Source organism: Corythoichthys intestinalis, chromosome 5 (genome assembly GCF_030265065.1).
Source record: "Corythoichthys intestinalis isolate RoL2023-P3 chromosome 5, ASM3026506v1, whole genome shotgun sequence".
NCBI classification, from domain to species: domain Eukaryota; kingdom Metazoa; phylum Chordata; class Actinopteri; order Syngnathiformes; family Syngnathidae; genus Corythoichthys; species Corythoichthys intestinalis.
This window is the reverse complement of record NC_080399.1, coordinates 21,738,332-21,752,048: the sequence shown is the minus strand read 5'-3', so window position 1 is coordinate 21,752,048 and position 13,717 is coordinate 21,738,332. Positions and strand designations below refer to the sequence as shown.

Genomic DNA, 13,717 nt, shown 5'->3' with positions numbered 1-13,717 from the left:
GATTCAAGTTAAGATTTTGTCGATTTAGGAGTATTTTAGATAAAAATTTAATTAGGTTCGCTCCAACAGAGCCTTCTAGAGAAGTCTACCGCTTTAAGATAGTAGCTGTTAACAATGTGGCAACTACTAAACGGCAAGTCTGTCATTTTGCATCTAGTTCTTTTTACATGTTCTACCGGCGCCGTCGTCTGTCATGTTGCATCTAGTTCTACATATATGTGATATCTACTATAGCCGTATGTGGCCGTATGTTTGTAGCAACTAGCAACTGGGCGTTGTTTGAAGCAGCTGTCGGCCGCAGTCAGGTATTTTTTTTTTTTTAATCTAGCGGCATGAGTTGAACATGATATTTACTCTCGGTCCATTCCTTATTGTGTCCCGAAGAATGCGCTGACTGTGTTTTAGGTCTGCTTTACCTGGTATAATTCAATAATCGGAATTTGGATTTTTGTGAATTGTTCTCGAATCTTCCATGGCCAAATTGCGAATAATCTCAGAATCAGAAATTTCGCACGCCTCTAGTCATTACAATGTATTTAATTTTTAGAAGTGGAGTTAAGCACTTCGGTTTTACTTGCGTTATGAGACTGATTCATTGACCTTTTAAGAAGTTTCTTTAGTCACTGCAATTAGTAGAATTTCCAATGTGTATTTTTAAAAAAAATAAATTGTATGAAAGAATAGTTAAACATAATTTGTTTGCAACCTTAGTGTGTGCTGCACAACACGTGTGCAAAAGTTTTTTTTTTTTTACTTGGTTAAACCACTGCTACACTAAACCTGAAATGTCTGTCCTTTTGGGATAGTTAAATTCAGATTAGAAATAAAATAAAAAAATAATGGATGTGCTTTTTTTCCCTCTTGGATACAGAGATATGAAAAAGTATGTGAACCTTTTGGAATTTCTCACATTTCTGCATAAAATCACCATCAAATGTGATCTAATGTTTGGCATCACACAGATGAAAATAAAGTGTCTGCTTCAGCTAAAACTACCCAAACATTTATAGGATTTCATATTTTAATGAGGATACTATGCAAACAATGACGGGGTGGGGGTGGGGGGGGGCGAATCATCACATTTAATATTTTGTGGGCCCCCCTTTGGCAGCAATAACTTCAACCAGACGCTTTCCGTAGCTGCAGATCAGTCTGGCACATCGATCAGGACTAATCTTGGCCCATTCTTCTCTACAAAACTGCTGTAGTTCAGTCAGATTCCTGGGATGTCTGGCATGAATCGTTGTCTTTAGGTCATGCCACAACATCTCAATGTGGTTCAAGTCTGGGCTTTTACTTGGCAACTCCAGAACGTGTATTTTGTTCTTCTGAAGCCATTCTGAAGTTGATTTACTCCTGTGTTTTGGATCATTGCCTTGTTGCAGCATCCATCCTCTTTTTAGCTTCGACTGTCTGACAGACGGCCTCAGGTTTTCCTGCAAAACATCCTGATAAACTTTTGAATTCATTTTTCCATTGATGATTGCAAGTTGTCCAGGCCCTGAGGCAGCAAAACAGTCCCAAATCATGATGCTCCCTCCACCATGCTTCAAGGAGGGGATGAGGTGTTGATGTTGGTGAGCTGTTCCATTTTTCCTCCACACATGACGTGTGTTACTCCCGAACAATTGAACTTTGGTTTCATAGGTCCACAAAATATTTTGGCAAATCATCTGTGGAGTATCCAAGTGGCATTTTGCGAACATTAAATGAGCAACAATGTTTTTTTTTTTAGACAGCAGTGGCTTCCTCCATGGAGTCCTTCCATGAACACCATTCTTGTCCATAGTTTTACATATAGTTGATGTGTGCACAGAGATATTGGACTGTGCCAGTGATTTCTGTAAGTCTTTAGCAGACACTCTAGGGTTCTTTTTTACCTTTCTGAGTATTCTGCGCTGAACTCTTGGCATCATCTTTGGTGGACGGCCACTCCTTGGGAGAGAAGCAACAGTGCCAAACTCTCTCCATTTGTAAACTCTGACTGTCGATTCATGAACATCCAGACGTTTAGAGATGGTTTTGTATCCTTTCCCAGCTTTATACAAATCAACAATCCGTAATCGCAGACAGCTCTTTTGACCGAGCCATGATGCATATCAGACAATGCTTCTCATCAAGACAATTCTTACCAGGTGTGTGTTTTATAGTGGGCAGGGCAGCTTTAAACCACTCATCAGTGATTGAGCACACACCTGACTTAAATTGTTTGGTAAAAATTGGTTTCAATTGCTCTTTAAGTCTCCTTAGGCAGAGGGTTCACTTATTTTCCCCCCCTTTTGTCATTGTTTGCATACTGTCCTCATTAAAATATGAAAAATAAGATATTTAAATATTAAAATATTTAACTCATTTGCTCCCGGAACCGTATAAATACGTTTTATTTTTAAATGCTCAACTGTCCCGCAACCGTATTTATACGTCTTTTGCGTTTTTTTTTTATAAGAAGCATATATAGCTTCCGCTGTATCTGAGAAACAAAGAAAAACGCTCCAAACCAATTTTAAAGCAATAAAACTGGCCACTGGAGGGCAGTAACGCATTTTGGAAGACTAGACAAGCCGATTCAACAGCAGTGAACGGCCGGCCAGCATTGTCAAAGCGCTGGCGGATTGAGCCCAGGCGGCGCTCCTTCCGGACAAAACAACGAGAGGACGCCTGGGACACCAGGCGCTGGACGATCGTGCAAAACGAGTGAAACCCCCTGTGGAGTGGCTCGCCTAGCAGACCCCGCAGAAATGCAAAAATAATCCATTTTTGTGAGACAGACAACGATGAGGGAAAAGTTTACACAGCTGACGTGGCGACAACGGCGTCATCTCGGCGACAAACCGTCATCTCTCAGTCGTTGTGTGTGAATAAATTGTTACTATTCTATCTAAAGCTCTATTTGTCTGGTTGTTCATAGTATTTTGTAAAAGGAAAACATTATTCAGATGTTTGGGATGTAACTAATGCAAAAAATAGCTTTGTTAAAGTCAAAGTTATGTTTGAAATGTATGCGTTTACAAAAAGCTCATTTTCTCCGTTTTTTCATCATAAATTGGAAAATTGCTCAAACTAAGCTATTTTCTAATGCTGATTTCTAAAGAATGGAAAAAGATACGAACTTACTTTTTTTTCTGCTGAAAGAAGAGAGTCCAATCTTTCTTTTGGTGGGTTCAAAGTTTATATAGCAATAGAACAGAATTTTCTGTGGGCCTTGCAAAATCAGTCAAAATCCAGAAAAAACGGCCGGGAGCGAACGGCCTTGCTCTGGTGAAAATGGCTGGGAGTGAAAGAGTTAATTAAAGCAGACAGTTTTTTCATCTGTGTGATTTTTGACAAAGATCGGCTCACATTTGGTGGTGATTTTATGCAGAAATGTGAGAAATTCCAAAAGTTTCAGATAATTTTTCATACCACTGTACATCGCTGAGGTCAGATTCAGGAGAAAAAAATTGGAACGTCCATCATTCATTCAATTTGACAAAGTGCAACATTGTAGTTAAACTAGAGCTCTTCACTCCACATGTATGGGTGTGCTTGATGTAAACTCAACAATGAAAATGTGAAATTCAATCTCAGACAGGGAATATCCTTGTTAAAGGGGTTGTTCTGTTCATGTAAAGATATGGATGGTGTGTGTCGTGACAGAATTCTGGCTATGCAGACGAAGAAGTAGATAAAGTCTCCTTGATGAAAAATGCAATCCATGACGGCAACGTTGATGCCGTTGAACAGCTGCTGGACAACGGCAAGAATTTTCATTCATATAACATAGCAATTAAATGTTTACATGTACGGTACATGATGCCTGAGACACTACTGTGTACTTATGTTACCAATGTGGTAATTGATATTACGCACAGGCATGGACGTGGACACCATGCTGGGCTTTGACTGGACTCCACTGATGTCTGCTGTCACTTTGGCGGACAACAAAGTCGCCAAAGTGCTTTTGGACCACGGAGCCAATGCGAACTCCAGCAAAGGTTTTTACACCTGTCATAAATTCTAAAAAAATTGATTCCATTTATTTCCTGACATCTTCCAAAGTACAAGTTAATTATATAAGACCTTTTACAGTTGCCACAAGCAGAACATGTGTAGCAGAGCTGTTAAGATACTAAATCTACTGTAAATCTATAATCTGTCATCACTTAACAGTGATGACGCCAAAGAAGAAATGTTGCAGAAACACCATACCTCTGAACCCTGGGAGTTGTTTTCAGTTCAGGCAAAGTGCTGCCGCCTCATCATCCAACGCATGTGTTGCATCAAGGTTAAAACAAGCATGCCAGAATAACTGTTCCATGTCAGGAAGGTCGACTTCTTTACTCCTTCACATCAGACATCGAAAACACATGGACTCAAATGCGCCACACTGGTCGCATAAGATGCTAAAACTAATTTGTTCACAAAAATTTAAATTTCCATTGAATACAAACAAAATCAGGAAGCAGATAACTACACTACCTTTATTAAAGTCATAGCAATAAAAGTATTTACTTATGTAAAAGAGTAACATTTGCGATGCTGACTAGTCCTTTCAATTCCTCAAAACAGCCTCACTTTTTTTTTGTGTTCCAAAGTGAACCTGTTGCTTTCGCAATATTTAAGATATTGTTACGATGTTGCCTATATATTAATGTCATGCTACTAACACAATTTCTAACTCCTTGGTTAAAAGGTCAAGTGAGTTCAGGATAATCTAACGGACGTGACGTTCGAAGCAGGTGAAGTAAACAATTGAATGCCCCAATGGTCTTTTTCTAAGGGAATCCACGAGTGAACGCATGAAGGAAATGCATCACAGTCGCCATACTGCTACCATTCCCGCTCAACAAAATCTCAGGATCAGCATTTATTTACCCCAATTCCATGCAGACGCAAACTGGGTCTGTCTGCTCTGCGCCCACGCAAAGACTATATAAACAACAAAAACACAGCAACACACATACAGATGGAGAAGTTCAAAAACAAATACACACATGAACACATTGCCGGAACCAAATGGGAATCTAATGCAGTGCGGGGGGTCTCTGCTTGCTCTTTGCAGCAGATGAACAGTTCCAGGCGTCATCTTGAACAAATTTGAAGCATACAGTATATACAATGCTGAAGGTCTAAAGCTTACAAGCTTCAATATATCAGGACTTAATATTTCTTTATTTTTTTATTGTATATTTGTATGTTCTAATTGTCTATAGACTGCAAGACGGTGCTCATGATCGCCTGCACTGCGCAGGCCAAGGAGGACAAAATTGCTCGCTGTGTGGAGCTTCTGCTTTCCAGGAACGCCAATCCAAACAAAGCGGACAAGTGAGTACACTGTCACAAGGAAGTGCACCCCCCCTCCCCCCCCAAATCATCGATGCAAGATTTGCTACCATCTGCAACCACCCTCGTAAAATGTCGACCATCACTCTTGAAAACTCGTTTTGCTGTTGAATGCGTTTTATTTATTTATTTATTTTTAACTAGAAAATGCAATATCTGAAGAAATTGCGTGGGCATGCTTTGCTCTGCTGGTCGGTATCATTCTCAATTCCCACTGGAATAAGGATGCATTATCCGTCTTTGGAATTGACACAACTGACTTATATATCGGTCACTGGAATTGACAGATATTTACATCATTGTAATTAACGGATATTTGCGTAATTGGAATTGACTGATATTTGCGTCATTGGAAGTGGTGGAATTGACTGATATATCTTCCATTATAATTGCCGAATATATCCAATTTTATTTGTATAGCCCTATATCACAACAAGGTTGTCTCGGAGGGCTTTGCAGAGGCAATATGATACACAGTCAGAAACAGTAGATGAATCAACCATTGAAAGTGACGAATAGACATTGCTGTAATTTGGGATTGACAAATATATGTATAAATATTAGGGGTGTAACGGTACACAAAAATCTCGGTTCGGTACGTACCTCGGTTTTGAGGTCACGGTTCGGTTCATTTTCGGTACAATAAGAAAACAAAATGCAAAATATAAATGTGCTAGTTGTTTATTACACACCTTTGTGCTTTCAACAATAGGAACATTAGCCTATACAAAGCTAGAACTCTGCTCAAAAAGTGGCGGGTATTTAAAGATAATTCAACAACAATTTGCCTTTCAGACCCCGCGTATTGGTCAGCTTTCTTTCTAAAAGAAAGAAGAAAAAAGTCCTGTGTTGAAGAGAAAAGCAGTCCCAGTGACAAAGATTTTAACATGTATTTTACAAATGAAATGCCTCAATGAATCCTTTTTTTTTTTTATTATTATTATTATGAACGGTTTTCAAAAGCTTTATTGGTGGATTTTCTCAAGTTAAAGCGCCACACAGAAATTAATCAATTTAATTGTGTAAGCAGGATCTGTGTATAATTCTTATCATTTAATTACAGGTGGTTTAGCTCATTTCAATTTATTTTATTTAAATGGGCTATTATTTATTTTTATTGTGTGGTTGTATTTTACAAATGTGATGTAGTATTCATTTATATTGTATATTTTATGTTGTATAACTTTAGTTCCGATGTGAATATTAGTTCCTACTTGTTTTGTTGTGGCAGGAGGGTTTTGTATTGAACACGGGGCCGTGTTGGTTATTATTATAGCAGAGAAGACCGCAGTAAATCAATTGCCTGGTATACCAGACTCACCGCTGTTCCAGCGATTGAGTTCGGCGACCGTCCGGGGGATCAAATTCCGAGGGCGGAGCAAACAAAGCGGAGTGGGCCAATCAGCGACGGGCAGATGCTTAACAAGATGACTTATCTTGTTAGATAACGTTGAACGTTTAACGTTGTTAAAGCGATAAGTAATTAGTGTGAGCGGAGAATGGAGAAGTTTATTCAACATGGCTAGCGCGAGCTCGGTTGACTGTTGTCAATGACTTGTTTCGATGGTTTTTTTGGTCATTTAAAACTGGTTTTACTGTGGATTGGAACATATTCTCGGCTCTCCCGTTCGCCATCTGTAGACACGACTTTCGGCACGCAAGAGTGACGTTACTCGTTAAGAACATGTCACGCAAATAAACGAATCTGATTGGACAATTGATTTTGTACCTAGCTCGAGAGGCCGTTAATGGGCTGGGTCCCAGAATATTTCTCACAGTGTTTGAAAAATACAGGGAGAATAGTCTGGCTGTGCCAGGCAAGTAAACCAACAAAGACAAGTCAACTGTCTTTGTTGATTTACTAGTGTCAACTACCACTCAAGAGATCTGATGGACTCAAAAAGTGGGTTACGATTGCATAATAGTCTGAAAATTGACCGGATCCACCATAATTTTAGTCGAGTGACTTCCAGTCTGCCCGATCCTAGCTACCAGTAGTAGTATTGACGCAGGTGGGTCGGGTCTCGCGTCAAATAATAAACTGCCGTTCTTTTCGCGTGCGTCGTGTTGAGCCGCTTCTGGGACACGTCTAGCACGTGGCCGCGCTGCATCTGGTGTGCATTGGCTGATTGACTTTAACGCCCGCGTTTTACTGCGTTCTCGCGGCGGCCATGTTGTCGTGCCGTTGACGTATCTGGGTTATACTGTCCCACCGTTTTGGTCCTCATTATAGTAGAGAAGACGGAGTAAATACAATCTAAACAAAGAAACTGTAACCCGATCGAATCACAGCCTTGAAAAGTAAGGGTTACATTACGTCAGAAAACCGAGCACCAAGTACCGAAACGGTTCAATACAAATACATGTACCGTTACACCCTTAATAAATTATATATATATATATATATATATATATATATATATATATAGATAGATATACAGTATATATAATGTTTACCATGGAGTCAACTTACTCCAAAAATTTAGGGTGGCATTTTCTCAAAATACTTTCAAGAGGAACAATCAAAACAGTTTGACGTTGGAACTGTTGAAATCGGATATTGCCGTCTTTGCAATTGACGGATATAGCCGTCTTTGCAATTGACTGATATATATATATATATATATATATATATATATATATTGGAATTGACCAGTATAGTAGTCGTCATTGGAATTGCCACACTGGCCCTACCCCAGTGCCTAACAGAGTTCCTACCCCTTAAAGTGCCTATGACAGCAAAAAGCATGTTTATTTCATATTTCACGTGGTATTTTATGCTCCTGATTTAAATGGACTGCTTGGATGTGTGTGGAAGCGATTGATTTATATATTCAATTTTTTGAATCCCGCGCCATAAAAATGAGTGACTTCCTGGATTGAGGAGGAATGCGAATGTGAAGTCACCCAGGTCAGCATCTCACAATACAGCATTGCTTTATAGCATGCAGATGGACTGCTGGTTTTGCGGATTAATTCATTTATTTTTCGCCTCACGCCAGCCAAACATACTGCAGGGTTTTGTTTTGAGCCTTTTTGGGTTTCAAAAAGTTCCCGTTCACCGCGGAGATTGGCCAAAACAAGTCCGACAACTGTGGGACCATTGGACTTACAAGGAAGTGAGTAAACATCGTGTTTTGTATCATGTCAAATACTGGGATCATTGCACACATTTTAATATGGAGGTGGCTTGCATTTTGTGGCTGACAATGCTCTTTGTCCACCGAGAAGGCCACTCGGCCGACGACAGGCAGCTAGTCGCACACCCCCCACAGTCCCCTTCGTGTACGCGCCGGCAGAGCGATGTACTCAGCTTATGCACGTGCGGTTCTCCATATTGTCCAGACTTCCAGTGCCCTCTGCGTGTGCCCGGCAATAGACCACTATCCTCAGGTTGGGCTGGGGCAGCTACTCACTCCTCCGACGTCGGCCGGTTTGTCCAGCGTTCATTCTCCAGCTGATTCCCCGGCAAACGAGCTCTCCTGCCCGCAGCAAGGGAACGTGAGCTGTAACTTGCTCGCCGCCGGGGTGGTTGCCGATCGGTGAAGAGAATCGACAACCCTGCCGCCGTGTGACATGATCCGGGTAGTTTCATGTGATTTTTCACTTCGAAATGCGAGAATAAGGCTTGGAAACGCCGCTCGGTTCGGGTTAGTATGTTGGTTAGCTGTCACGCCTCCTGGTATGTTCACGCTCTCCGAAGTTGGGGCAGGGAAATGACAAAAGCCGGACTAATTCCGGTGACATAAAATATCGTTTGAGAGGTGCAAGAAGTCCTTCTTTTTTTTTTTTGGCAAGTCAGTTTTGACCATTATGGAGTAATTTTGCCATGTCATACTGAATAAATGCATTTTTAATATTTCATGTTCCATTTAACACAAGACTTATTTGTCATGAACATACCATTTATTCAGCAATTGGGGAAAATGCTATCCTGTAAAAATATTGGAGTAGAAAGATTGAAACAAGGACATTTTGCTGCTCATCACGTTTTCCTCATTCTGAATAATTCCCCCTCAATGGGCTGAATTCTAACTCAGATGAAATTGTGACTCTGCTGACGTCATCCTTCAGCTGGGGACGCTAGAGGGCTATAGTGATAGGCGGGGCTAAAAGCAGATTACAAGACTAATTTCTCGTCATCTCTGCTTTGCCAAATTGTTGAATATAGTCGAATCGTCTCAAAATATGATTCTAATTAACATAATAATGCTATTTAAGATTTTTTTTTTTTTTTATATATATAAATGCTGTCACAGGCACTTTAAGTCTAACCCACCTAGCCCTACACATGACCCTAGGCCTAACTCCCTAATCCACTAGCCCCGTAACCACGGCCCTAGTCCTAACAAGTCTCTGGGTCAGTGGAACCCAATGAGTATTGATCTTTATGGGTTGTTCACTGACGAGACCCAAACTTCGAGGCGGTCCAATGAAAGAGAGGCCTGGGTTGCGTAAGAATTTCATTCATTTTGGAGTTAAAATAGTGTCAGCTTGGCAGCAAGCTGTAAAAATGGACAGAATAAGATTGTTATTTTTACAATAAAGTTCTGTAATTTTATATCTGGGTGCTTTGCTTTGTAAAGCGTCCTTACAATTACGCTTTGCACCAATGAAATGTTTACTGTATAAATCCCACGGTTACGGTGCATGCCTTGTTAAGTATACAAGTTAACAGACTGTCATTCTACCAGTGCCAGGAAAATGATGAGTTCCCTCTTAGACCAAATATTTGAGAGTGGCGGTGTAGCAGAGATTCTGAAAACCAACCCTCCACAGTGCAAAGAAGAGGCTGAGGTGGTTAGACGCCGTCAAACCTCCCCCACAGACGTTGCTTACGTCGGAGCATCAAACGAAAAATTAACACCAGCTGTCTAGGCCTCTGCTTTAGCGTAAACAAACACACGCTCAACAAACACGATGTGAGCTCCCAATTGTTCACATGCGCTCACATTTACTCGACTGTGGCTATGACTGTGGCGTGGCTATGAGCTGCTGTGCACATGTGTGCGTGCACAGCAGGCCCATCTAAAACCACTGACATAAAAAAATAAGAGAAAGGTTAACCTTCCCTAATCAAATATGTGACATCTAGTCAAGTTAATCACAGCGAGATCTCTCCAAAAGACCTTTTTTTTGTGGTTTGACAGTTGAAGAGATAAGAGTGATCTACAGTATCACTGATTACAGCACTCACTTACAAGCGGTATGAGAATGACCCTGTCATGCTGACAGTAGAAATGAACGATGCGACTGATCTTGTTCCCACTCGTCAAAGAGGAAGTGCACCGTGGTGAAGCTGTGAGGAATGTGTACAAGTTGACATAAAACATTATCTTTTGTCTACTCGTGGGTGATTAATATGACTGTTTCCTGTCATGCTGTTTGACCAGCGTGGACTCTTTCCCAGAGAAGACTCGCTAAATCACCACCGTGAGTCAACAGCTAGCTTGCTTTCAATTTGTGACATGTAAAAAGTGATTGATTTACTGTACAGTGTTTGTTTCAGCTCAATTACTTATTCGAGCTGGAATGGTATTTATCTGTAGCGTCCTGCCAATGCTGTGTCTTGGTGTATATAGTCTTTATCATGTATGCAAAAAAAATTCTTTTCATTTGAAAATTTGCCAATGACGGACTGTTCTCAGCCTCTTCCAGGATAAAAGACACTGAGTAAATAGCTTTAAAGACTAACATTTAGTATTAACTTAATCACCTCTGGGTTCTGACTCTACAAGTATTGTTGGTGTACATGCTGCTTTTAATTCATTTCTCTCATCTAATTGAAGTGAAAGATGAAGCGCTTGCCTGGGTCAGAGCTACAACAGACATCACAGAACACTTGCCTCTACTTCCCCCTGCTGGCAAAGTTTTCAACCTCATCACTCGTCCAATAACCCAAGTCAAGCATAACCTTATCCTAATTATCTGGGTCTTTGAAAAACACCAGATAGTGTTATTCTGTTCCGCCAACATTTTACCCAAATGGGAAAAGTGGGCGAAATAATCAAATATAAACATATGTATTACCATTTTTAACTGTCTTAAGTGTAAAATGAAAGTAGCCACTGTGGAATAAATGTAAAATGGATTAGAATGACACTCAAGTAGTTTTTCCACCCAGCACCTGTTTTCTTGATATTACTGGAATTATTATTTTTATTTTTAGAAACCTTTGTAAGTGCCTGTTGCTCAATACTGTACTGAGTAGAGCAATTTCTGTCTCATAGTAAGTTACATTTTAGCTTTTATCCTGGTGTTTAATTCATTGCAAAGAAGCAAGTTTCACTTACCAACACTAAATTGGGTATTCATGTTTATCATGAGTAGATCCACAAAAAAAGTCTCAAGAAACCAATGGACACAAGGGACACGTATTTGCAGGTGTCATCAAAGATAAATTCAGCTTTGAGATTGTCCAATTGCTACTAGGTTTCAAGCATGTACTGTCAAACGATTACAATTTTTAATTGAGTTAATCACAGCTTGAAAATTAATTAATCGTAATTAATCGCAATTCAAACCATCTCCATAATATGCCATATTTTTCTGTAAATTATTGTTGGAATGGAAAGATAAAACACAAGACGGATATATACATTCAACATACTGTACATAAGTACTGTATTTATTATAACAATCAACAAGATGGCATTAACATTATTAACCTTCTGCTAAAGCGATCCATGGATAGAAAGACTTGTAGTCCTTAAAAGATAAATGTTAGTACAAGTTATAGAAATTTTATATTAAAACCCCTCTTAATGTTTTCGTTTTAATAAAATTTGTAAAACTTTCAATCAAAAAATAAACTAGTAGCTCTCCATTGTTGATGTCAATAATTACACAATGGTGCTGAAACCCATAAAATCAGTTGCACCCAAGCGCCAGCAGAGGGTGACAAAACACCAAAAAACACAAGCGCACATGACGCTGTGCTGTCATTTTAATCTGAGCGGGGCATGTGCGTTAAATGTGTCAAATATTTTAACGTGATTAATTTAAAAAATTAATTACCGCCCGTTAACGCGATAATTTCGACAGCCCTAACATAAATATCAGACGTCGCCTGTTTAAGAAGTAGTAGTTTTCGTCATTGCATGGGGACCGACCGCGTCAGTAAAATTAGTATGCCAAGTTGCCTTAAATCGCGAAGCAAAAAAGTAACTTTTAAGAACAGACGCGCTTTGTGTTTATATCATTTTGTGCTTATTGTTAGAGAGCCAGTAGGTCATTTTTGTTTGGGATTTTGTTACATTAAAGCAGTCCCCCTATCTTTTAAGATCTCAAGTGACATGCCTGATGTTGGCCGCCAGGGACAATCACTGCAAGGTCATTAACCTCCTGGTGTCCTACGGCGCTGACCTCAATATGCAGGAAGCCAATGGATACACCGTATGTGACATTTTTACAGGTACAGTTATGTATATGTTTGTGGTTGATGTAAGTGCTGTGCCATTTTAGGCCTTGGCGCTGGCTGTCCATCGTGGCCGACAACAGGCCGTGCTGAAGCTCCTCCAGCTCGGAGCTGACAAAAGCATCGTGACAGGAGAGGGAAAGAGCCCTGCTCAGCTGGCTACGCTTTGGAAGTACCCGCAGGTATCTTTAACACTAGCTGGATACTGTATAACAAACATGATAAATACCGCACTAAGTCGGGGAAGTAACTACTATAGTGAACTCCTGATCTTGGGATGGAATGTGACGTAGGTGAGTTTATGTATGAATGTCTTTTATATTACTTATGGCATAACATCTGGTCCTAGTCACTTATTCTCATCAGAATTAATACTTATTTATTTGGATTTTCATTTTGACCTTGAAAAAATATTGGCGTATTAAATCACAATACCGAGTTAAAAAAAAAAATTCATCCATGGTGTCGATAACCTGGTAGTACATGAATGTATATTGTGTGTATTCCTCACCTATAGATCTCCAGGATCCTTTCGTCCTCCATGAGCATTGACCCCATTCTGCCTTTTAGCTCCTCTGGTGAATGTCTTTCCACAGTCAGCAAGACCAATACTCAGTTTCCATCTTTTGCAGAAAGGTATAACATAGTAATGTAGCATTGACATCAGTGTTGTTTTCGTCTGGATAACGGAAATATTTCATCAACGAACACTTTTTTTCATGATGATGATAAAAATATAATGACCTAAAAATGTGTTTTGGGACACTAAAACACAGCGAGATGAATGCCAGTTTTCATAGGACGAGATGAAAATGCGCAATACTTTCCTTCACATGTTCACAATGTGTGACATTTTATGTGTAGTTTGCCTGCATTGTAGCATGTCAGTTTGTGTCACTGTTCCGTGCTGCGCCCCATCCTCCCCAAATCACCAGTGTGTTGTCCCCAGTCTCCATGCAGGCTTGCGCACACAGTAAG

At 40.0% G+C, this 13,717-nt stretch overlaps 1 protein-coding gene across 2 annotated transcripts in view; it reads left to right on the top strand.

Moving 5' to 3' along the window:
• The window catches only part of asz1 (ankyrin repeat, SAM and basic leucine zipper domain containing 1), a 29,126-nt gene that overhangs the window by 1,379 nt on the left and 14,030 nt on the right, over positions 1–13,717 (top strand). For both annotated transcript variants that reach the window (XM_057837421.1, XM_057837422.1), the window contains exons 2-7: positions 3,637–3,736; positions 3,852–3,974; positions 5,193–5,304; positions 12,606–12,717; positions 12,787–12,921; positions 13,257–13,375. In XM_057837421.1, coding sequence (XP_057693404.1) covers positions 3,637–3,736; positions 3,852–3,974; positions 5,193–5,304; positions 12,606–12,717; positions 12,787–12,921; positions 13,257–13,375 — 701 coding nt within the window. The remainder of the gene's footprint in view (positions 1–3,636; positions 3,737–3,851; positions 3,975–5,192; positions 5,305–12,605; positions 12,718–12,786; positions 12,922–13,256; positions 13,376–13,717) is intronic.